The sequence below is a fragment of the Molothrus ater genome, chromosome Z, assembly GCF_012460135.2.
Source record: "Molothrus ater isolate BHLD 08-10-18 breed brown headed cowbird chromosome Z, BPBGC_Mater_1.1, whole genome shotgun sequence".
In the NCBI taxonomy this organism is placed as follows: Eukaryota; Metazoa; Chordata; class Aves; order Passeriformes; family Icteridae; genus Molothrus; species Molothrus ater.
In genome coordinates this window covers 63,662,690-63,688,206 of record NC_050511.2, presented here as the reverse complement: position 1 = coordinate 63,688,206, position 25,517 = coordinate 63,662,690, and the positions used below count along the sequence as shown (strand labels likewise).

Genomic DNA, 25,517 nt, shown 5'->3' with positions numbered 1-25,517 from the left:
CTTAACTGGGGTCTCACGAACTGGGAGAGAGGGGGAAAGAGAGGATCCCCTAAGAGTCTGGCCAGGTCTCCTAGGGCGGGGGGATTTGGGACTCTGAGGGGAGCCAGGGGAAGGGTGGACACCCTGCACCGTGATGGGCGAGCTGCTCCTCTCAGAATCCCGACTTTTGGGCAAGCAGGGGAGGGACAAGGGCTAGGAACAGGAGTAGAGGTGGAACCGCGGAACAAACTGGAAACTGAGGATTGTTTCCCCAATTTCGGTCCGGATTTTAGTAAAGCTCTAATTTTGAAGGGGCCAATACGAGATCTTCGCCAAGGAGGAATCCCCTGATTTTATGGAATTTTGTAATTTGGAGGAAACAATTCCCCAAAAATCAGGGTTGCAAATTTGATCCAGAGAAACCTCCGGAAACTGGGAGAACAACCACCTTAGGGATAACAAAATCCACCCCCCCCCTCCAAGGATACCCACAACTTGGGCAGAAGCCATCTTTTGAGCTGCCAATTGCCAAGCACCCATGGCTGTTGATGTAAAAGAGGCAACTCAAACCACCCACTGCTCTGACAAACCTTAAATAAAACAAGAAGAGCCCCACACCGGCCCCTGTCAAAAGAGGGGGCTGCGCAGCGAAAAAGGAAAGCAGTCACCTCGAGCCACTTACGGCACTGAGGGAAAAATCCATTAAAAAGACAGGGGAAGAGAAAAAAGGAATACTTATATTAAATCATGTAGGGGCGAAAAGAAGATCCGGAGCCACGGTCCTGTTGGGGGAACGACTCCTGGGGTGCCAAGAGCTGCCGTTCCCAATCCCCTGAGAGCGCCATCCACTACAACGGGGTCTGATCAACCCAGGGTTAGATCTGCGGCCAGAGAAGCTTTGCAGCCTTGTCCATGGGGTCTGGTGAAGTGCTCAGGTCAATGAAGACCTGGATTAGAAAGCCTTCAGGGCCCCATGTTGGGTGCCAGGATCTGCAGCTGTCTGGCCAGAGAGATGCGTCCCAGCTAGCTCGCCAGCACAGCTAGCAGCACAGGGGGGCACTTAACCCGATAGCTGTGCTTCGGGTCAGCACTTCAGGCAATCGCCCTGCGTTATAGCAGGGGACGTTGCCAGGTTCAGGACGAGGCCGAAAAGTGGCTGCGGACAACAGGAAAAGAAGAGGGCACTCTCTGGTCAGGGCAAATCCAGGTTTTTTGAGGGTCCTAGGGAGGCCAGCAACCAAAGAGGATGAGGGCTGGGATTACATGAATTTATAAAGGGTGTGGGTGGTAGGGGTGGAACCAGTACAGGAGCAAATGGGAATCTAGAGGGGAGCGGGGCACATAAGACTGACATACAGAAAATACCAATGGAAACAACTTAAAGGAGGGGCCCTGGCCCCTGAACCAATCACTCCAAGCTCTCAGCTGAAGTTTCTGGAAAGAAAGGTGGTAGCGAGGAGTGACTGGAGGGCACTGGGGCAAAGGATACATCCAGTCGCTAGGGAAACCAAGGCAGAGTATAAAGAGATACAAGGGTTGACATGGCAACTGGGGTGACAGGCAGTAACTGGGAGGGGAGGGAGAGCCAGGGCAGAACCATTTTAACATAGAGGGCGAATGGAACGAACAAACCAGCACAACACAACAGTGTTGTATACATATTCCTCAGTGAATGTTGCTCATTTGCACATACCTGTCTGGCAATCCAAGAATCGTAGAATCCAAGAAGAAACTGAGGTAGGGAGTCCAGGTGACCTGGGGAAGGAGACACTATATTTTATCTTGAATAGCACAAAATTCTCAGGTTCTGATCTCTGTCTCTTCTGAATAGTAGATGCTTTCATACACAGTCTCTTGTCACACATTTTGGTTTTTGCTAGTGTGAAGTAACAGATATTTCACATTACTAGTCCTACTGTCTCTTTCCTCTGGGGATGCTTTTGTTTTTGAGTACAGAGTTAGGACAAGTCTTGAAAAAACATACTTTCATGGCAAAATTCCTGTATTTTTACTGTGCTTACCATATTTTGTTATTCTTTGGATAAGTTCTTAATTCTATTTTAAGCTTTCATAGTTTTATAGATTTCTTGAGAAGTAGCAGCATCTCAATTCTGGAAAGAGAAACTTAGTTCTTACCATTTACTAACAACCTTAGTTTTGGAGGAGTGTAGTCAATAGATACCAGAAAATGCTGGTTATAATGTGTACTTACTGTGGACTCTGTTTAAGACACTACCTTAAATTACAGGAATAATTGATCGCCTTGGACAACTTAATAATATAATGCATATGAAGGAAGAGAACCTTAAAATGAGATTCCGAGACACGCACTCTGCTCTTATGTGGCTAAGAAACAACAAAGACAAGTTTAAAAAAAAAGCTTGTGAACCCATGATGCTTGAAGTAAGAAGATTTACTTGCATATCACTCTGTTAACGGTTAGATTATATATGTCTTGCAAGGCTTCAAGAATGACTGGGAGACTTTTGAGACACATCTTGGAATGTTCTGCCAAGTACATGCAGGATATTCATAATTAGAATTCCATAGGCAATGTTGTAATTGAGTAAGGTGGGATGGCTCCTTTCCTCCACAAGAAGATGCCTGTTGCAGGCTTCCTCTGAGATGCAAGCACAGAGGAAGCAGTGGTGCAGTTATTATCCAATCTTATTAATTAAGTAGTTCTTAGTTGCTGCTTTAAAAAGCACTGTTAGTTGCCAATTGAGTATCTCCCTTTAGATCACAACCTGCTCAGCTGTGGTTACTTCCCTCTGTGATCTCTGAGTGGTTTTTTTGTTTGCTCTACCCAGCTGTCTAGAGACACAGAAATCAGTTGCTGGTTTTGTTTTGTGTTTTGGTTTGGTTTGATAACTTATGTATGATCTAGAAATAGCAGGGCTAAATTTTCAGAGAGAATATTACTTTTTTTAGTGCAATATATGCTTGCAAGGTATGCTCCATGTAATGTGAAGAGGATGAAGATCTCCAGTTGCACTTCTTTTCAGAATTGCAAACTTACTTAATATATTGCTACAATTTACATTAGTATATCAGAATATTTATATACAACTTCTTACACTTGGTACATGTACTAGGACTGTTCAAAATTACTTTTGGTTAGAATAGAATCCCTAGTATTTCTTGTTATTATCAGAACTTTGAATTCTCCCTGAAAGACCACATCGTTTTATAAATGTTTCAATAAGGATATCTTTACTTTTACATACGGCCTCATTAACCTCTGTGACATCAATTGATGTGTGGATTTGTTTTTCTCTCTGTTGAGGTGTAACCCTGGCCATCAGTCAAGCCCCAGGCAGCTGCTCACTCACCGCTCCTGTTCAGAATTCAGTAGAGAATCAGAAGAGTAAAAGCTTAGACAGCTCATGGTATAGAAAATTTAATAGGGAAAGCAAAAGCCATGCACATGAGGAAAGCAAAACAAGGAATTAAGTCACCATTTCCATGGACGGGCAGGTGTTCAGCCATCTCCAGGAGAGCTGGGCTCCATCATGTGTGACAGTGACTTGGTATCTTGGTTTTGGCCAAGGACAGGGTTAAATTTTGTTAATGTTTGAGAGGATGTGTGGCTGAGAGGGTGTGGCCAGACCCTAATTTGTTCCATATAACCGCACCTCTTTGCAGGGTGGGTGGGGGAAAGGGACTCTTGCTGTAATTTTGCCTTTCAGGTTGGGAGAAGTTACAGTGGGCAGTCAGCATTTGTTGGGGGTGTAAATTGTTAGTCTTACACCTTTTATTATTAAAATTGCTGCAGTTACTGGTTGCTTTCTTATCTTACTGCTCTTTCCAGTAAATTATTCTTATGTCAACCCATGATTTTTACCTTTTTTGCCTCCAGTTTTCAACTCCATCCTGCTGGAGCAGGAGGCAGGGAGGGGACATGGGGACCAAGCAGTGCCATGGTTTTAATAGGCCTTCTAAATTGAAGAATACCATTCCTAAACTATGACATTTGGGAAGCCATCACTCCAAGTGTACCTCCTTCCTCTCACATTATATACTGAGGATGATGATCTGGAATATCCCTTTGGTCAGTTTGAGTCACCTGTTCTGGCTCTGTTTCTTGCCAGTCTCCATCATCCCTACCCTACCACTGTGGCAGCATAAAGAGTAGAAAAGGCCTTGGCTTTATGTAACCTGTGCTCAGAAATAACAACCATCTCTGTATAATGAACCCTCTGTTGAGCACAGGCCCAAAACACAGCCCCCATACTGGCCACTGTGGAGAAAATTAACCCGACCTCAGCCAAAACCAGTACACTTTGGTATCACGTAAATTAGTCTGGTGTATTTAAAAATTCCAGCTTTCAAATTGCTGTTAACTGTACCCAGCCTTTCTCCATTTTGAGATTATTAAATTGTGTAGTTCTCTGTAATTTTGCCTTTGTGTTTCATGTATAGTGACATAATGTTTAATTACTAGTCAAAGTCAACTGAAAACCACAAACATTAACATTTCATTTAGATTTGGAAAGCTTCATCCATTTTAAGTACGTGGGGCTTTTTTCTTAGGAATTCAAATGCACTTCAGCTTAAGGAGTGTGGTGTTTTCTGTTACTAATGGAAAAACCCTTACTAGTGCTGGAGCAGAGCCATTAGACATAAGATGGGGGTGGTTTCAGTTGTAAGGTCAGGATGGAGCGGGAGAGGTGGTATGGTGAGAGATGATGATAACTCCAGGAGTACTGAAAAAGGATATGGATGGCTAAAAATTAAGCACAGTGATCTGTGACTTACCATAGGTTTCCTCCCAAGAGAATTGGTTGCAAAAAAGGCAAACAAATACATTTTTTAAAGACATAGTTCTTGTTTTCATTAAATATATGTGTGGATATCATCTTGATTATTTGAAGTGTTTTTTGAGGATGTTAAGTTGAATTGTATTAAATCACTTGCTCATTACCTTTCTTTATTAGATCAATATGAAAGACAGTAGACATGCAAAATACGTTGAAAATCACATTTCGTCCCAGGACTTGAGGGCTTTCGTTTTTGAGTGTCAAGAAGATATGGAGACATTTCTGGTGGAGGCAAGTTGGCACCAATTTTAAAAGTTTTATTAAGTACTGAAGTAGGAACCCTGAACTTGGGAGTCTAGTGACTAAATCTGTTTGATAGTGATAGATACCTATGTCATAACAAGTAGATAATGTGTTCAAAGATTTTCTTCAGAAATAAGGTTTCCTTAAACCTTAGACTAACTGGATACATGTAGGCATATTAGAAGATGTGTTTTTTTTAGATTATCTTCCTCCTTTCAACCTTCCTTAAGGCAATAATTACTTAAGTATAAAATGCTGTGTATAAGAAAATGGGTAGAGCAGAAATCTACCCATTTAGTACCAAAATTTTCCACTGCCCTTTGAATAAAGAGGCAGGAAGCATCTTTTGTGACATGCAGTGGTCTAAGCAGCAAATTAAGCTTGTTTTTTCATAGTTCGACTGTCTCCAGAATCAGTGAGAAGATTGTTCCTTTTGAAAGTCAGGCAGATGATGCAAGAGGAAAAAAGCAGAAAATACGGTATTAAACTGTCACAATGTTTCCCAACTACAGTCAACACAACCATGTATTTAGTGACGGCCTGTCCTGCAGTTTTTGAAGACCCATCCACTCTTCATGGAAACTAACCACTTTTTTATACCTGAACAGTAGTGGTGATACCTGAAGTTCTGGGGACTTACCTTGCTTGTGTGGTTGTGGAACTCAGTTCAAGGCTGCTTTAACTAGCTCAACTGATCTTCACTTATACGAGTAGCTCTTTAGATTGAGTGACTCTTTAGCACTTGGTTCTGAGTTTCTTTGATTGCTTTGATTTTCTCTAGCATATAGTGTTTTCAGGGACGTTAATAGAGTTTGCTTTTAGAGAACTTGGTTATTTCTGAGCCAGAGTGAATTTGTAAGTTCTTCCAGAGGTCATCAGTTGAAAATAATTCTGACTCTGAATCCGTAATTAATATTTTATTTGCACATGGTTTATTTTTCTGGTCTTTACCAAATAATCCAATATAATCTTAATATAGGTGCGTGATCGTCAGAAACTAAGAGTGGATGCTGTATGTGCACCTGATGAATCATGTGCTGAAATTTTACCATCAAGACCTATTGAAGAATTACAGTATGTATCTGATTGTATTCGGAAATAGTTTTAAATGCAGTGAGTTTGTTTTGTTGCTATATATTAGAATTTTTTATGCAAATCAAATTATCAGCAGTTTAGTTCTGGGTTAGTGGGACTTCTTTCTGACCCTTCAGTAACTTCAGCTTGCTTACCTGCTGAATTTGATTTGTGATGCTTACTTTTTTATCTCTTCTTCAGCCGATACGGATTTTATTCATATTTACGAGAGTTATTTGATGCGCCTTCTCCAGTGATGAGTTACCTTTGTAGCCAGTACCGTGTTCATGATGTTCCTGTGGGAACACAGAAGACCAGAGACATGATTGAAAGGGTAAAGTATCTGAAGAAGCATAAATGCACCTGTGGTGTGGAGTTTTATTTTGGAAGTTGCTTGGCAAGTAAACACGGAGAATGCAAAAAATTGCTTTAGCAATTTTATTTATCGTTTTTGTTTGCCTTGTAGAAGTGGGAACACTTCCTTATGGGCTAACATATTGCAAGACATTTTAACAAATTCAATCAACCTAATTATTTACTAAGCCTAATTGACAGAATATAGCTGATGCTGCATATATAAACTGAGCAACATTTTTAGTCTAATGTAACTTATCCTGTGGAGGCTTTTTGCTGTTTCTGGTGTAGTGGACATTTTTTATCTTTATGTATCTTGAGTTATGGTAAATCTTTGGTTATTTATAGTATCCTTTTTGATATGAAGCTTTTAAAACAAGCAGCTTTGGTATTTTTATACCTTCTTTTTTCCTACAGACATATTTGCTTGACTAATACATTACAGCTCACCTTATGGTTTCACCTATTAATTCTTTAGTACTTTGTTTCTTTGTTACACAGGATACTTGTGCAACATGTTATGTATCTGACGCAAATACAATCCTTGTTCACTATGCAGTACCAATGCTAGCAATTTTTCATTGGTGTCTGTAATATCTTGACAATCAGACTTGTTTAATTAGTTATGGTAATATACTCCAACAGTATCTCAACAGTTCTTTGCTTACCAGTCTGAATTACAAGTGTAATGCTGCATTAAATTTAGCATCTTTTTGCAAAGGTTGTTAATAAGTAGGACCTGCAGAAGCTGAAGTTTTTTTACTGTGTTTATCAATCACTTGTTCCTTGTCCTAAAAAGTATTGTCTTCAATAATGCTTTTGTCAGATTAATATTTTTCTGTATTTCTTAGATCAAACGGGAAACCAATCTGAAGCAAATTTATACAGCAGAAGAAAGATATGTTATTAAAATATCTTCTTACACAAAACAAACCATCTCTAGTAACATATGCTTGAAGGAGGCACAGTATCTCACTAGTTCAGTGGATACAGAGGAAAGAGGACAGTTGGAAAAGCAGCGACAGGTACCAATGTATTTTTGTAGCTGTGTATGTTGTGAACTTTTAGCCGTTTTATCATGGATTAAGCAGAGCCTGCATATGTTAGTATGGCATGCAGTAAGGATGCTAGTGTTGCATGTTCTTTTGTTTCAGGACATCAGTAATACGTTAAAGTCATTGGATGCACGTTTGACTGCACTGTTCGAGAGACAGAAACTTCTGGATCTCAGGGACAATAAACTCAGGCAGGAGAAGAAGGTGCTTTTAGAGAGAGGAAACCGGAGGAGGCAGTTGGAATCAAAAATCGGTGTGAAGTATGATAGGTAGGAAACAAGTTATGTTATCTATGAAAAAATCTACAATATCTATGTTATCATTTTAAAAGCAGAGATATTTTTGTTTTCTCTTAATACAGCATGCTTTTGCCCTTAAAAAGTAACCAGTATTTGAGCATTAGATACGGGTGATAATCAAGACAAGGAAGGTGTTTAGAAATTATGACAGTATGTGAGACAACATGTAGCAATGTTCCAGATGATTTTCTGTAATAATATCATAGGATTCCAGTTAAATATCACTGCATGTATTTAGTCATAAATTAGGTTAATATTCTAACTTTGTAGCACATATCTAGGTAATGCCGTAATGTGCATAAATGGTACTAAGTAAGCATGTCAGGGATTGAGTAAGGCCCCAGTTGTCCATAGTATCATTCATTACATATGTTTTGTTTTTGTGGGCCTCTGCAATTGGTTTTTCTGTTGCCGTTTGTCATAAGGCGTGAAGTCAAGGCATTTTTCACCTGGTATTTCATTTAAGCACACACTCTCAGTAGGCAGTGTAGACAACATAAACATCCAGTCTGGAGCTTTCTTGTTTTAACCTAGGAACACTGTCTATCAATTCTTCTACTGTGTACCTCATAAGACAACTTTGTTCCATCCTGTCAGTGGTTTCTGTTGTGGAAAGATACAGGGCTGATGTTATTAGTCTCTTGTCTATGGTGAACAAATAGAGCGCCCTCATCCTGTGCTGTAGAGTGTGTGCTGTAGCCCCTGACCATCTTCATTGCTCTCTGAGTTTGTACCAAGTTGTTGAGGTTTGGCACAGTGGTCCAAACTGTGTGCAGTGCTAAACAGAGTGGAAAAATCACTTAACTTGCCTGTGCTCCTACTTGTACAGCCTAGTTTGCTGCCAGGGTGCACTGCTTGCTTATGCACAGCTCATTGTCCAGCAGTGCTTCAGGTTCTTCTTTGTAGAGCTTTGGTGCAGTCAGTCTGTCATGAGCCTGTATTACTGCCAGAGCCACTGTCTTCGCAGGACAGGACTCTGCATTTGTCTTTGCTGAATCTCACAAATCTTCTGTCAACCACTTCCCCAGCTTCAGTAGACCTCTGTGAACAGCAGGCCTATTGCTCCCTCCCAGTAGTTCAGTCTAAAAACCTAACAGCAGGGCCCTCTCTTTGCTCTTCCATGTCACTGGGAGGAGTCTAAACAGGATAGGATCCAGAACATAATCCTTGGTACTGACTTCTGGGCAAGAGAAAACAAACCAAGAGTCGCCATAGAACCACATTTTTTTTACCTATTTAGTCTTCAATTAATCCAGACTGTGGTCTTGAAATTCAAATACATGAATGGTGTGGGACACAGCACTCCAAAAATGAGAGAAATTAGTCTGGATCCAGCAGACTGAGAGGAAGATGAAGCTGATGCAGGTTGATGCTCCTGCATGAATCCAGTAGTGGGGCTAAGCCTGACTTCCCACTAGACACACACAGAGCACATCTGAACAGCTTATGTGTACATAGTTACACACTGCACAGTGGTCATACAGAGCAACTGGACAGATGCAGCACTGGTGATTGCCTCATGTTTGTACTGTGTCTGAGCAGCATGAGATTACCCTGGTGCATTATCTGTGCATGTCTGTGGGCAGTGTGGATCCCATTGGCAGCTGGTTCCAGACACTCTGAATCTGCGCAGTCAGTACCCCTAGACCTCAGTCTCCTGAACTGCTTGTACCTGAAAATGCAAACCCCTGAGGCTGTAGCCCTGCTTCTGTTGGCCTGTAGAGACTGCCTCCCTCGCCCATGTGTGCCTGCATGCTGAACTGGCTGTGACTCCCTAGTTTCCAATAGCTCATTCTGTGGTCTTTGTCTCAGAGATACAGAGGTAGCCACGACTACCTCGGTTTGCACCCCATAGCCGGTACTGCTGTCATCTTACCCATAAGCACAGACACATGGCAGCAGTCTGTGTCAGCCAGGCTGATCCTCCAGTAGCCATTTCTTCCTGCGGTGTCACTCACTTACTGTCTTGGCTCCTGGGCCACTTGCTGTCTAGTGTGCCTTGGTCTTTATTAGGGATCAAACACGCTCTTGCACACTTGTACCGTGGTGCTGGCAGCAAGGACAATCACATCATCCCATGGTACACTCGCTCTGGTCTCCAGCCAGGTGCAGGCATCACAGACAAGCAGGTTTCCCCCTTTGACTTGTGATTTGACTACAATTGCTTGCACTTAGACTTCCAAACATGTGAGTGCCTGAGTAGAAAGCAAGAAAAGAGGGAGGAATGGAGTTGAGTAAAAAGAGAATGTGCCAGTTGGGCATGGCTGGACAAGGATAGCAACCAGCCCACTATTTACATCTAAGTGTCCCTCTTATCCTCACATTGCTCTGTTTTCCTGTATGTGTTATTCTCCAAGTTACCTAGTTTCTCCCTTTCCTCACATTTTTTGCACTCTTAAATATGTAAGAGTAAGAATCCCGTGCTTTTCTGCTAGATCCCATAATGTCTATTCTATAACACAATGTCCAGCACTATGCTGTTCTACAGGAGATGCAGAGGACTGGGCTGGGGGCTGAACAGCTTGGGAGGAGTCTCAGTGACAGCAGCTGATAGCGGCTTTTTGACTGCAGAGGTTGAAGGACTCTTCAGTCAGGGACACTAATGTTACCCTCTACAGACTGAGGTTTCTTTTGACACTGAATTGATGACTAATGAAGCTGGAGGACTTGGCCTTTAGGAGCAAAGATTCAGGGCACTCTCTACTGAGATAACAGCAAAATTGTCAGAAACAAGACCTCTCGTTTTGTTATATAATTACTTTTTTATTTAGATATCTTCTATATCATAAGTAGGAACATCGTTTTGTCTCCTCTATATAATTTTTACACTCTGCTGCTTCAAAAAGATATCCATGTGTTCGTGAGCTTCAGTGAGCAATTGGTAACCCTGGTGAGCCTTCACAGGACTTGGCCAGCAGTGAGGCTGCTCAGCCACGGTGACAAATTTGGGTCACTCAGAGTATCCCACAAATACACTGTGGCATGTTTGGTGCATTCCCAGTACTACTAATGCAGACAGAAATGCCCACTAACACGTGAAAGAGCCACAAAACCACAGGGTTTCCAGGTGAACTGCAGTCAGTGGAGAATGGTTTCTTAAAGAGGAAGGAAGCTGGAAAGGTGGTGTGACTGTCTCTTTGCCAGGAGAGCTGTCACGAAAGGTTGTGCCACCACTTAAATTAAGGTAGGGGACTGCTGTTGGAGTCACAGACAGGCGTGTGTTCACTCATTTTCTTGAAGCCCAGTGTGGTACCCCTGTAGACTTACTTGACAATAGTATTTTCAGATACTACTTTTGCATTTCAGAGCCTGAAATTACATGAGAGCTGTATCATTGCCTGGAAGAGTGGATTTTTGGTTTATTTCAGTTACTTTTTTGGTTTGTAACATGACCTGTAGGTGTGGTTCTTAGGGACATAGTTTAGTGAAGAATCTGGCAGTGTTAGGTTAGTGGCTGGACTCAATGATCTTAAGGTCTTTTCCAACTCAACCAATTCTGTGATTCAGTTGTGGTGCAAGAAGGCAACCCTCCTCAGTCCAAAGCAGGCCTTGGTGTTGACTAGATTGATTGGTTTCACACCTGGACACTGGTACTGAGACTGTGCTGGAACAGGATGTCCCTTTCTCTGAGTCCTGAATTTGCATTCCCATCTGCTCCCATGGCCCTGTGCTCCTCTGAGCTTGTGGAAATGGGCATTTCATGGACTCATGGCTTGTGTGGTAGGCCTGGGTGTAGCCAAGACCCAGGGTATTATTTGGACTTCTGGCAGCTGCTGTCTCTTTTATGTGTGGAGATGAGCTTCTATCAGGTACCCTAACAGAAAGCTAAAATTGACGTAAGTAGCAATGGCTTGATCTCCGTCACCTCATTGTTTTACAGTTGGTTCATGAGGTATGGCATGCCCTTTGTAAATGCTTGATGAATCTCCATGATCACCTTCTCCATTATGTCCCTAGAATTGCTTCCTGAAGGGACTTGTTTTACTGTTTTCTCAGGGATCAAAGCGAGAATGACCAGTTTTTAGTTTCCTGTATCATCCTCTTGGCCTGTTTAGCAGTTTTGAAAAATCTCCAAATGCTTTGCAGCTCACTAAATGTCATGGTTCCTCTTCCATGTTCTGAAGCTCTAAAACAAGTGAAAACTCTGTTTTTCTTCACTGAGATGAGGATACAGTTATTTTTTGGCTAGACTACATAACAAGAATTAAGTAAACTTCCTGAACTCACCTGTGTTGTATTGATACAAAGAAGTACTAGAAGAAGAAAAGTTCATTCCTTACACTTGATTTTTTTTTCTCTGATTTGAAATTTACAGAAGTAAAGGACTATGCTTGCACAATGATGCTGTTAGTAGCCAAAAGTGGAGTTTCTTTAACTGCTACTTGTTTTGTCTGTTGTATTTCTTTGGTTTAAAGTGCATAGGCTGGGAATACCTCCAGTATATTTGGAATGTTTATGATTATAAATTCCTATTCTTGCTAACTGTTGGTTTGTCATCAAGTGTAGGAATGTTTGTGTTTTTAGTATGATTTATTTTTAATCACAATGAATCAAATATTGATTCCTCCCATAGTTTAAGACAGCTGGAACAAGATGCTATTGACCTAGAGAAGGAATTTCAGCTGGCAAATGTAAAAATCAAAGAAATAAATAAACAGAAAGCAGAACTTGTTACTGAACTGATGCATCTCATGAAGGTATGTATTTTTAACTTGGTATGTGTTCCGCTTTTGTGAAGAGTCCAATTCTTGTAATTTAAGTGGGAAGCGTGCAACATTTGTTACTGTTAATGTTTTCAAGCTAGCTTTCCTAATTATTGAATAATATTAACTTTTTCCATTTTTCATCTCCTTCTACTTTTTTTAAGTCTGTATTTCTGATAATTATTTTAAAATTGCTTAAGAGAATTGGAAATGAATAAACTTTTTCCTCTGCCCAACTTCATACTGTAGAAACTTTGTGTTAAAATGACAAATAGTGAAGATCTCAGACCTTGGCTCACCACTGTAGTCAGATGTTAGCGTCATCAAAATTTTACCTTGTAGATCCCCTAGGTCTACAGTAGAAACTTTCTTCCCTTCCATTAAGGGAGTGGATTAATTTGTATTTATGTGCTGATCATAAAGACATGATAAACAGTTGCTTTCAATGGCCTATATTTGTAGCTACCCTTTAGACAGTAAACAATGTGTTGATGGTTTTGAAGCCTCTGGACTGTTCCTGAGGCTGACTTGTTTGAAAAAACCCCAAACATTTTAATGTCAATGTCATGAAACCAGATTCTAGTGATCATTAAAGTCTGTTAGGTAGCTGCCCAAACACAGCCTTGTTTAGTTGTCATGTGCTGTTTCAGTTAAGACATCAGATATAAGGGTTTCTGTGCAACTTGTCAGTCAACTGCAATGTCATTACAAGATGTGTATGTCTTTTGTGTTTATTTTTGACCTTTTCCCTCCCTGTGTGGCATATGACGTCCACCAATATTCACCTGTTGGATGCTTCTCTCTGAGTAACAATTGAGATGGCCTTAGCTCTTACATTTCACATGATAGTATATAGTGAGAAGGGAAAGAGAATGGGGCGAGGGAGCGTTGATGTAAAATTGTGGGTTGAAAGTAGACTTGTATATGTATCCACATATGTGTATTTATATCTATTTGATGGAAATTATATATGTATCTGTAGATACTTAAAAGTACATGTGGACTTTACCTCTTCGAGAACTTGGGTCACCACTTTTCTTTGAATTTGACAGCAGTATTGATGACTTGAGCACAGTGTGAAATTGTATGCTATGACTAAAAGGATGGATATTTTCTAAAGTAGTGATTATATCGGTTTTGAGTCTGGTGAAAAAAACCCTGCTTTGTTTTCCTGCGTGTAGAGGATCATACCATTGAACGTCAACAAAGTAGATCTGGCTTTTCAGATGACCAAGGTGACTGCTAAGAAGAACAGACTACAATCAGAGTACAAAGCAGGAACTGTACAGCTAAGAGCTGCACAGGTAACAATATTTATGAATATTGGGGTATCTACTATGAAAATGTCTCATTGGGAAGCCTTTATGCTGTTGAAAAGGATGCTTCTGTGTCTTTGTTTGGAAGTGGCTCTTAGTACTGCTAAATATTTAGCCTTGATTTCTGTGGTTTGACTTCAACCTCTTCATTTAAAGCAGAATAGTAGCTTTGCCATCCTCAGTTAAGACAGCTAAGCTGCTGTGAAAATGTGCCACTTAGTCATCTTATCCTGGATCCTTTTATTGTAATAAGAAATGTGTAAACACTTCTTTGTATAACAAAGCCATGAACATCTTGTCAGTAATGTGTATTGTCACTGGGAAATTCATGTAATGTTTCTAGTTGTCTCTGCACACATCTTCATCATTTAGGGAGAAGCTTGGGCTGGTACATAGATGTCTGGTCAGATCGGTAGACAGGATTTATGATTTGTAACATTCTGATAATTCTTAAAAATTGCCTCCTTCCTAGTGAATGGTGTGTGAGTCAAGTGGAGTCCCATTGAGGCCCCCTCAAGAAACCCAACAGGAACATTAACATTGCCACGTACTTTCTAATATATAGAAGAAATAAGGAATCAAAGCTTGTGTATTTATATTTGTCTAGATTTTATTTTGCACGTGGGCATTGACAGTAAACTGGCAAAGTTGAGTGAAAATTGAAAATTGACTTGTTGAATTGTCAGTGCATTTACTAGTACATGCTTGATAGTAACATCAAATATCTATTGCCTTCTAGTTTTTCTGTCACATACTGAAGTTTCTCCTGCCACTATATATTTTCCTCTTCGCTGAAGAATTTTACTTACCATAGCTTGGCTCAGGCATATTCAATCTGTTGAATATTGAATCTGTTTCAGATTTTGAGTGCCTACAGATGAACTTGAACTCTTGTTTCATGCAGCTCTGCAGACCTCCCTTCAAGTGGGAGATCTATATACAATTGAGAATTGAGATTCCCCACTTCAGTTGATTCAGAATTGTTTTGGGCTCTGGAAATGACCAAATACATAAAATTTATGCTTCTTGTAGAAAAAAAAAAGTATGGGTGACTCTCACAGGATCTTTTGCCTTCACTATCATGTCAAAATATTTCAGATGAAGCCATTTGGTTTTTAAATTTGTGGGATCCAAAAAACTATTACAGGACATATGCAGATATCCAGTGGAAGGTAACTATTGTGCTGTACAATAGCATTTATGCTAATTCAGTATAACTTGAGATCTTGGCTGGAAAGAAAAGGGGGGATGTCCTCCCTTTACTGTTTTATCTGTACAGCTCTAATGCCAGTCCTTGCAACCCTCCTCTGCAATGGACTTCATGAAGTACAAGAGATGGTCTAAAAAAGGCCTCTTCTAAAAGTTTTCCAACCTTTCTGGAAGCACCAACTCTGTTATAGTATAGAAAAATATTTTACAGTTTGTTTGTGGAGATTGTGAAATGCTTATCTATAATGCAAAGATCTTTTGTGTAGTGCTTAGTGGAGAGGGAGGGAAGAACAGGTTTTTTTGAGTTGATAGCTGCTGAGAGCAGGTAACTAACTTGTGTGAGATGATCACTAATGGTCATACCCATTACTACCACTTCTGTTGTATTTAGTAGATAACAATCAGTTACAGTTCCAGAAAGTAATGTGAATGACTATCAATGTCTATGTCCTATTTTTAAAACTGTGAAATAAGTATTTCTCTAACTGTGTGATTTCAAATGAAAACTGAAATTTTTTCACCACTGGAGGGCTCCTATATTTAGCTGAAGTACACAACAGTAAAACTTGGGAAGATAACTCTTGAATCTACATGCACCCTTATTAAGCTGAGAGAAAAGAAATTTAGGTATTTCTGAAGAACTTGCTTTTGATCAGTTTGCCTTGGTATCTGTTGACTTGATGAGCAGAGATGTATAATGAGTTTTGGTTAGTTGAAGCAAATTGTTTTGATATTTTAATAGTCTGGTTTCACCTACTTTTTCTGCTTCAGATGTGTTTTATTGCTAGTGTGCTAGAGTTAGCTTTGGAAATTCACAATAATACTAAAAAAAGATAGTGGTGATTTTTAAAAATATCTTTTAATATTTCTAACAGCAACGTTTTCATGAACTGGATAATAGGAAGCAACTTCTTTATGAGAAGTGCAAGGAACTGATGAAACAGGCTCAACACATCTGCAGATTGGGTCCAGATCAAGATTTTCCAGAAGAATTTAAAGTTGTATGTACAAAAAGAAAATTTCACGTATCTCTTGAATTTTTAACTTCTCCTGCAAAGAATAATGTGTTTTTTTTTTTTTATTAGAAGGCTCCTAGTAAAGGATTATGTGTACTTCTGTTACTGTCATTAACCTTTTAAACCACCTTTGCAATAGTGCTGAAATACCCTTTGACTACTACTTTGTTTTGTGCACAGGGGAGGGAAAATTAGACCTTTGATTTCAATTGAAATCCACAGTCTTGTGTTCACAGAAATAAAGAGAGGCCATATTTTTCTACCTTCCTGCTCTAATGGAGGAACATCAAAGAACTGAGTTCTGAACCCAGCCTCTCAGGAGTATACATTTGCATGACTTATCTAGCATAGTCCATGTCTTACAACATATCTCTGAGTATCTGTGCCTTCACAATTTAGGCAACTGAAGAGCATGTAATTATGTATCTTAATTATGTAACCTTCCAACCTTTTTTCTCGGTCCAAAATAGTGGGGGAATCCTGCTATGTTAAATCTTGAGTATCTGACACCCTGATTAAAAGTAACAAAATAGTTTATGGTTTATCCACTTTTTTTCTTTTTTTAAGAAAACTTGAGTCATTCATTAGTATTGCTTTGTAACATGTGCAATCCTTTGCCTTGTAGGCTTTTCAGACTCTTCCAAACACATTGGAGGAAATTGATGCTTTTCTGAATGAAGAGAAAACTAGGGCTTCCTGTTTCACAGGCCTCAGTCCTTCGGTATGTTCATTGCTTTCCCTCCCCCTCTACCCACACTGTACTTGTTTCCCACTCTCTGCTAGGTCTTTCGGTATAATAAGCTAGACAGTATGAACAATGTGCTGTAAATGCCAGATTCTGCATCTACTCAGATTTAAAGTAGGTTCTTTAAAAAAAAAGATGTTGCAATAATCTGAGAGAAACAAAGCTTTACTGTTTCCTTGCTTAAAATTAGAAATCTGTCTTGTTTAGTGTGCAGTAGTCTGTGCAATTATGTTTGAACAGTATTGATGCAGTATGATATTTTTACAGTCAGGGTTACAATTAGCAAATATTTTGCTGACTGCTTGTTTTTTGTTCTGGCAGGTTGTTGAAGAATACAATAAGCAAACACAAGAAATACAGCAGTTAACAGAATATCTAGAGGAAAAGAGAAATGAGTTGAATAACTATAAGCAAAACATTTCACAGGTAATAGCTTAAGTTACTACATTATTATTATAATTCTACATTCTTGTAAGAATGTATGTACAAAAGTAAATGGTAAGATTTCAGATTGTTTTGAGTGTAAATGGAGATGCTAACTTCCCTAATTACAACGGTTTTTTCAGTGTAAATGCTATCTCCAAGGGAAAATTCAGGTCTTAAATTGATTTTACTTGGATATGTCTGTTTTTAGGTCAAAGAAAAATGGTTAAACCTCTTGAAAGTGATGATTGAACAAATTAATGGAAAGTTCAGTAAGTTCTTTAGTTCTATGCAGTGTGTTGGTGAAGTTGATCTTCATGTGGAAAATGAGGTATGATTGATTTTTTCATATAACATTCATATTTTCTTGCATAATGTTTTGATCATATATTGCTAGAGAAAAAGAACAAGTTGTCCTGTGGAGATTTTTTTTTAAAGCACTGAACTTTCACTCAACACTTTCAGTGTACTAGAACAGACTTAACAGTCTGATTGAAGGCAAGTGAGTCTTTATCCAGATGACTAGGACTTCACCTCCTGACTTTTGGAATCGGCCTGCAACTTACAAAGCTTGGTTAGAAACACTGTATTTACTTAGCTGTTACTCAGATTTATTAAGCTTATTATCTAATTCTGATTTTTCAGCTAACTTTTGTCCTTTATTATCATCTAAATATTCTGTTATTAGGCATTGAATTGATTTGCTTCTACATGTAGTTACTATTGGAGTCTGAGGGCATTTGATCTGTTCTGAAAGCAGCTGTCATTTGGCCCATCCTGTTGCCTTTTCAGTAACTTTTATAGGTAGGCTTTACCTCTGGTGAAGAGCTTAAAGCATCAATAGAACTTGGGGAGAAGTATTCAGTGCAGTGAACTGGAGAGGGAAATTTGGTAGTTTCTTTTAAATTGATCACTGAAATGATGTCAAGACTTTCATGTGTTAACACATAGACTACACACTAGTGAAATTTAACATAATTTTTTTCTGACTTTTATTTTTTTGTTGTAATTTACTCAAGCAGCTTTTCTTAAAATAGCAGTGGCAGTTATTACTCAGGGCAGAAGAGTGACTGTAAGGCTCTTTATATGAACTGCATAAAAATGTTTACCTGTAGAATAGTAATATGAAAAAGTAGAACATTAAAACACAGACTTTTCAGGTCTTTGGATAGTTACCTTGACAGATCTATATTACACAAAAAACTCTGTTTTAGATAAAAGTAGGTTGAAAGAGAGAACACAGAAGGAACAGTAAAGCTATTTAAAAGTGAAAGGCGTGTGGAGTGCCTTTCTGAATCTCTTCTTTGGAAGGTCTTGCTTTTCTATAGCAAAGATGTCACAAATAGTTTTAAGAGATTAGCTAGCAGTACTGTGACAGTGAGTAAAACTTCTTTCCTCAAGGGATCAGTGGCTACAGTCTAGAAGGGTGAATAATCTGTTCTCAAGTTTGCACTCCTTGGTGTTCTCTGCAGAAGAATCTTTTGCCTCTCCTGTAGATAAGAAGAGAGAGACTCTTGAGGTTGACTTACTTTTTATTAGAGATATTTCTGTGACACTGAAGTTCAAGCCTCTGTTAGTCTGCCTTATAGGAATCTTGAGGTCTGTGGATGTCCTTGGTGACACTACCTGCTGTCACCATTGGATAATAAGAGGAATTGGACATTAGGAGGAACTTCTTTAGAGAAAATGTGATTAAACATGGAATGGACTGAGGAGGGAGGTGATGAAGTCACCATCCCTGGAGATGCTTAAGGAATGACTGGACAGAGCACTCAATGCCATGGTCTATTTCCCAGTTTGGTGTTCAGTCATAGGCTGGGCTCTGGTCTCAGAGGCCTTTTCCAGCCGAAGCGACTCTGTGATGCTGTGTGAAACACTTCACTGGGTTCTTTCTTAACGTTCTAGCAGAAGCCTCTGTTCCTCTGGGAACAGTCTGACTTCCCTTGGTAACACAGTAGCCAGAATTCGTACTGCTAGCCATGATAACACTCACATTCCTCGATTCACTACAAGGAGTTTTGAGCATCATTTTTGTCAGGTTTTGGAAAATCTGTCAGTTATACAAACTGGTATTCAAAATACACAACTGTGTGGCAGTTGTCAAGGTCTGACTGATGCCAATGTGGCTGTGTTTCACAGTAATCTTTATAATTTGGTTTGCTAGCCTGTATCTTCACTTTTTCAAACCTACTTTTGCCAATGCATCTGAAATTACAGTGGGCTTAGAGACCTTAGATTCTGGGGTTTATTTCTCCTTACATGAAATTGTAATCAGAACAACTCACAGAATAACAGATCAGTTGGAAGGGCTCAGAAGGATCATCAAGTCCAGCTCTTAAGTAAATGGCCCATACAGGGATTGAACTCACAACTTGGTGTTGTTAGCATCATGCTCTCATCAACCAAGTGAACTCAGTGGCCACTGAACACAACTTCAGCAATCCTAGAGTCCTCTGGAGATTTCTTTTTCATCTTAAGCATGAATGCATTTCATTTTATGGTCCTTCTTTTGAGCCACATCTGATACCTTGCATCATTGGCTGAGGCTGCTGCCAAGTTTCACTTCCCTGTTAAAGAAAAGCCAGCACTGGAATCCTTGTGTGTGGTTTTCCCATTAAACTATGAAAAGGAAATGGCTGTCCTGGATTTGGACAGCAGTGCTTGATGGATTTCGAGCTGCTTGCACGTAAATAGGTTCAGATTGGTACACAGCCTACACACACAGACCGTTACTCCACTGTTCAAACTGATAGTATCCTAAGGCTTGGGCATTGCTTTCTTCTTATTCTATCCAAGATTTTTATTTTCTTGCTGATGTTCTTACTGCATATAAAACCTTTCTTAACCGGAATTAATAAATCATAGTCATGAAAAGGGAATGGTGTTGGAAATTCTGTAGCAAAAGTAGACATGAAGGAAAAGAATAATGAAGGAAAACAAATGGAACAGAATTAATATATAGAGATGAACCAGAATTAATATCTTGATTTTAAGTTGATCCTGAGTAGTTGATAGACCCATGTACATTTGTGTAAATGCCCTGTAATTTGCATGTCATTGTAAAATAAGCTATAATAAAAAGAAAATGAGTTTAAAAGGTACTGGCTTTCACAGGAGGAGTATGAGAAGTATGGAATTCGCATTAGAGTCAAATTCCACAGTAGCACTGAACTTCATGAATTGACTCCGTATTATCATAGTGGAGGTGAGAAAACTGTTTCTACTGTGTTATACCTGATGGCTCTGCAAGAACTCAACAGATGTCCCTTCAGGGTTGTTGATGAGATAAATCAGGTGAGAATCAATAGTGTGGTATTGCTCTTTCTGTGTACAGATGCTTATGACATAGTGGAGAGAACAGACATTTTTTTTTCTTTTCAGGGAATGGATCCAATGAATGAGAGAAGAGTTTTTGAAATGGTTGTGGAAACTGCTTGTAAAGAAAGGACATCTCAGTACTTCTTCATTACACCAAAGGTATGTGGCAGAAAATGAAATAGGAAGTGTAAAGTGTAGGAGAATGAGATTTGGTGTGATAATACACCAGTAAACACTGTATAACTTACCTCTGTTTTACCTAAGAAATTTGGATTAAAGAGAGTATTTGTGCATTTTAAGGACAGTCAGGCAAGAATTCAGACAACTTAGACCAAGGCTCATCTCAGAAGCCTGCTCTGGACTTGTTGCCCCCCCTGGAAGTATCATGTGTTAGCCAGCAGCAGACAGGGTTACGATGGAAAAGGCTGTAAAAGGTAATGCCTCTAGCTAACACAAAACTCAGACTGTAGCAGAAACCAACTTCCAGACAAGTCAGATGAGGATACTGGGGAAGGAGGAGGCTAGTGCTGCTGACATCAGAACTAGAGAGGTCCCACATGATTACTTGAATAATTTTCCTGTATTAATCTGAGATTTAGAGGCTCAGAAAAGATGAGATCTGTGCTCTGAGAGTGACCAGTTTAATTGTACTCCTCAGTCAAAATTTAAATAAAGGCAGTTGACTTACTAGTCATGCAGTGATGTAGTGCCAAGTCTTGAAAGGGTAAATAAGGTGGCTGTCCACCTGCACCATTAACAGAGACTGATGTTATGTTGAGCTTGATCCAAGACAAATTGAAACAGTAAATATTACTTGTACACCAGGGAGACAAGCAGTCAGTAAGTGTGCTGGTTTTCATTAAGATATCACTCTTGTATCTCTTCATACACTGTATTTTAGAAAATCTGGCTGATACGTCCTGTTTTTACAGTAAGTAGCAATTGAAGGGTCTGAGTAAGGCCCCCTCATAGCATTTACCTTACTGGAAGGAGATGGAAGGTAATGCTTGCTGTTCCTTCTGATCTTGCAGTATGCTTACCTCCATGAAGTTTGGTCATTTCCTGACCACATTACTTCTTTATTGTTCTGTGTTACCTATTCCCTTTTGTCTTCTTGTGATTCTTCTTATTGAATCAGGTTTTCCATGCACTCTCCTACTTAGAGAAAGAACAGCATGATCTGGATGTTGAAAGATAGATAGCTCAACTAACTCTAATGCTTCCCAAATTTAAGGAGTTGTAGAAAATTGCTGTCTGGGGTCCAGAGTTTGTTGTAAAAGTGGAGTCTGTTGTCAAATTACTAAGTATAGAGACAGAGAAAAATTGAGTCTGCAGAGCTAACCAGAAAGATCAAAATTAAAATGAGAGAACATAATTTAAAAAATCTCCAAACTTTAAAAAAACATAAAAAGTCAACATCATGGTAAGAGGAAACTTGAGGACTATGTTGCAGCGTTATTCAGCAACAAGAGACAGGGTTATGAAGAGGTGGCTGAAGTGCCTCCTTCCCTCTTTCCTCCACAAGCAGGTGACATGCCAAGTTACAATGGCCTGTCACAAGAAAAATTAGTGAGAGAGCACATTGTGTAAAGGTTGACTTGATTGAGAGTGTTTGTGTGGGCTGCATCAGAGGATAATTAAAAAGGCTGCACAGGGTGGGCTGAGAAGGCCAGACTCTACTGTTCATGGCTTACCGGCAGTTCCTGAGCCCCTGCTACATATCGCCACTTACCAGAAAGTGTGACAGTTTGTCTAACCAAGCCAAGTTCCATGTGTGTACCCAGTGGATACAGGAAAAACAGCAACCCCTTTTTTTCAGTGTGTTGACACCTCCTGTGGTTGTATTTTTAAGCAAGCTGCAGAGAGAAGTGGTATAAATTAATATGCAGTAAAGTTGATTAGGAATACTGTATTTTGAGTAGTTGTGATTCGCTGTCATAGTGAGTAGATGAACTGAATACGTTCTTAAAAGTGGATTTGAAAATTAGTATTTTTAATACAAACTGGTGAAACATTATGTTTATTAAACATACAAATAACTCCCATGTTGGGAGTTAATCCTTTTTTTGCTGTAAAGTGAAATTCTAAATAATCTTAGGTTAGGTAAATTTTATCAAAACCAGTATTCATTTCAGTACAGACAAACAAAAAATTTTGTATTTAAGTGAGAAAAATCAACAACAGCATCTGATGTAATGCCTAAATGACTGGGGAGAGGGAAGTGACAAGCTGAGCATCAGTTGCAGGTAAATTGTAAAATGTCATCCTGAGCACTGCTTATAATCTGTGGTTTGCATGACATCTTTGTCTGCTAGGCTTGTGTTTGGCACAGTTTGGATTATCATAAGTATCCAGCTTTGGCTGTTACACTTCAGAAAAGTAGTACAGGCACTGGACTTACTCCAGAAGGTAGCCGTGCAACTTGTAAGTAATTTTGATCATTCTGAGTTTCCACTAATGGAAATTGCTCAGCTCAGAGAAGCACAAGGCTAAAGAGAGACATAGATTTACTTGGGTACAATTACTGTTGCCTGTCCTGCCCTGGGGAAAAACATTATTCTGTGCCCACAGAGGAGTGGAGGTATTCTCTGGATACAGCAAAAAAGCAATGAGGTCGCTGGCAGCAAGAAGGTACAGATTAGATATGAAAATTTTCCTCTAATAAGAATACTGATGCATGGAAATTGGCTGAAGAATGAGTCCCTTTGAGGCGGTTTCTAGGAATAAATACACTTCATTTCTCAGGTTGTAATCCTAGTATAGTGATATTTTTGAGATCTAAGGTTTTTCATAGATCTTATTCACCTTTTTTAGATAATGGGGAGCACCTAGCTATTTTGACGTTTGTTTCTGTGTTTTTCACCAGCTCCTGCAGAATCTCACTTACAATGACAAGATGACTGTGCTGTTTGTCTACAATGGGCCTTTTATGCTGGAGACATACAAATGGAACATAAAGCGCTTCAAGAGACGGCAACGTCACCTTTCAAGCATGACTGAATCTTAATTCTACAGAAGTATTTTATATATCTTTATTGAAACATCTGGTTTTCAAGAATTCAGAAATTGTCAAAGAGGAAAACCCTCAAAAAAACTGATGATTGTGAACTTTGGTTCTTAAAACTTACACAAATGTTTGACAGATTTGAAATGCATGGTTTTCTTTTTCAAGTCTTTCATAGTGGTCACTTTCTCCAGATAACCTACTCTTCTCAATTGTGCATTTAAAGAAAAAAATTCTTTTTTTTTTTTTAAATATTCTGTCAGTTAATGCAGCATCAGAAGTGCAGGTAATTTTTCTAGGTTATCCTGGACTTATTCTGTGACCATTGTTTTTCTAGAGGTTGGGGATATTTTTCCAAAAATTGGAATTTGCTTTTGGTAAATAATTTTACTTTACCACAGATGTGGGTGTTATCCCATTTTCCTATTGAAATGCAATTTCTTAAAATTTATTCAGGTGATCTGTAGAAAAAGAATGATTTGTAATGGTTTGTTTTGTAAAAATAAATCTGAAATTAATATAAATAATATTATTATATGAATATATTATTGTTGAGTAAATACTTTCTCTCAAAATTAACAAATAAATATAGTAGCATTTCATTTTGTAGTGTTCTAATGATAAGGTTTTTCTAGCAAGTCTCTTAGGAAGGAGACTAACAGAATTCCAGGTCTTCTGAAACAGTGAGGCGTGTGAGATTGCAGAATAAAAACTAAACAATATATAACTTCTTGTATGTTTATTTTTCTAAGTAAAACTTCATACATTTTGGGTGATAAAGAAAATAGTGCTGCAGATTTGACATGTAAGTTTAAACCCCAGGAGGATTTTACAAGGGGTCAGCTGCATTGGAGTGACTGTACAGTCAATTGCTTTTCAACAGAAAACCATAAAAATGTTTAGTAGAGTGTTGGCCATAAATGTTAAGTATTTGGAAATGCAGATTGCAACAGAATGTTGAAGACCTAAAATAAAGTCCTGATTATTAAGTTAACTATTGAATAAGTAAAATCCAGCAATTTGATACCTGCTTTCAGTGGGTGTTTTTCTTAACAGCATCCTGGCAATGAACTTTGCTAGTGAAACTGGTATTTCAGGCTTTGATATTCATGCATTCAAAATAAAATAGCCCACTACAAAATATGAGTTGGAATCTGGAAGGTTTTAGGTATTAAAAGGGAAGTATTGTAATTGTTCCTTGGAAGAGATAGATGAGCCCTCAGTGCAGCAGAGAACCACACATTTCTTGTTACTGCAGGCCAGTGTTAGTCAATGGAATTGTCTGACTGTGAAATTAGTTCCTGGAGCAGTTTCTCTGATAATTTGTGTCCCAACACATGTACTGAACAGAAGATACAAAAGTGTGGAAACTCAGGCTGTGATCTGGAGTTAATTTGGATACCAGAGTATCTTTGACATAATTGAGGCTACAGGCCTGTCTGTCTGTCCACTGTATTGAAAGCTCTTGGTTTTAAAAGTATTCTTAAAAATTGTCTGTTACCAGGGAGTTTGTTGCTGTTACTCTTCGTTTTCGGATCTCATTGCTGTTTGCAATAAATAGTTCTTATCTCTCAGCCTGTGATCTTTGCCTTTTGTGCCTCCAGTTCTCTCCAGCACACTGCATGGGGAGGAGAAAATGGAGCAAGAGAGTGGTGTCTGGTTTGGAGAGTCTTGAGGGGGCACAAATTGGGAAGTGCCATTCCTAGACCAGGACAGATTGGCACAGTGTCTGATGGGAGGTGTCTGACAGAAGAGCTGCAGCATGGGAAGCAGGGGAGGGGGAACCTTGGCACTCTAGCTTCTCTGTAAATAACTGAACCAGAATTATTCTTTTCACTTGTGACTCACTAAAACACAGTGTCCAAAATTACTTTTCCTAGAACTTTTTGTTCTGGAAGCACTTTTTCCCCCCATACCTTGCTAATCAAGAATAAAACCACAATTAAGTACACTATAATT

At 39.1% G+C, this 25,517-nt stretch overlaps 1 protein-coding gene across 1 annotated transcript in view; it reads left to right on the top strand.

The window, feature by feature from the left end:
• Positions 1–25,132, top strand: part of SMC5 (structural maintenance of chromosomes 5) — a 49,884-nt gene extending 24,752 nt beyond the window's left edge. Inside the window, exons 10-24 of the mRNA XM_036403654.1 lie at positions 2,228–2,382; positions 4,917–5,030; positions 6,022–6,116; positions 6,318–6,450; positions 7,322–7,495; positions 7,625–7,794; positions 12,398–12,521; positions 13,709–13,831; positions 15,928–16,053; positions 16,694–16,789; positions 17,135–17,239; positions 17,448–17,567; positions 20,351–20,530; positions 20,618–20,713; positions 23,421–25,132. Coding sequence (XP_036259547.1) covers positions 2,228–2,382; positions 4,917–5,030; positions 6,022–6,116; positions 6,318–6,450; positions 7,322–7,495; positions 7,625–7,794; positions 12,398–12,521; positions 13,709–13,831; positions 15,928–16,053; positions 16,694–16,789; positions 17,135–17,239; positions 17,448–17,567; positions 20,351–20,530; positions 20,618–20,713; positions 23,421–23,561 — 1,952 coding nt within the window. The 3' untranslated portion in view covers positions 23,562–25,132. The remainder of the gene's footprint in view (positions 1–2,227; positions 2,383–4,916; positions 5,031–6,021; positions 6,117–6,317; positions 6,451–7,321; positions 7,496–7,624; positions 7,795–12,397; positions 12,522–13,708; positions 13,832–15,927; positions 16,054–16,693; positions 16,790–17,134; positions 17,240–17,447; positions 17,568–20,350; positions 20,531–20,617; positions 20,714–23,420) is intronic.
• Positions 25,133–25,517: the final 385 nt, after the last annotated feature.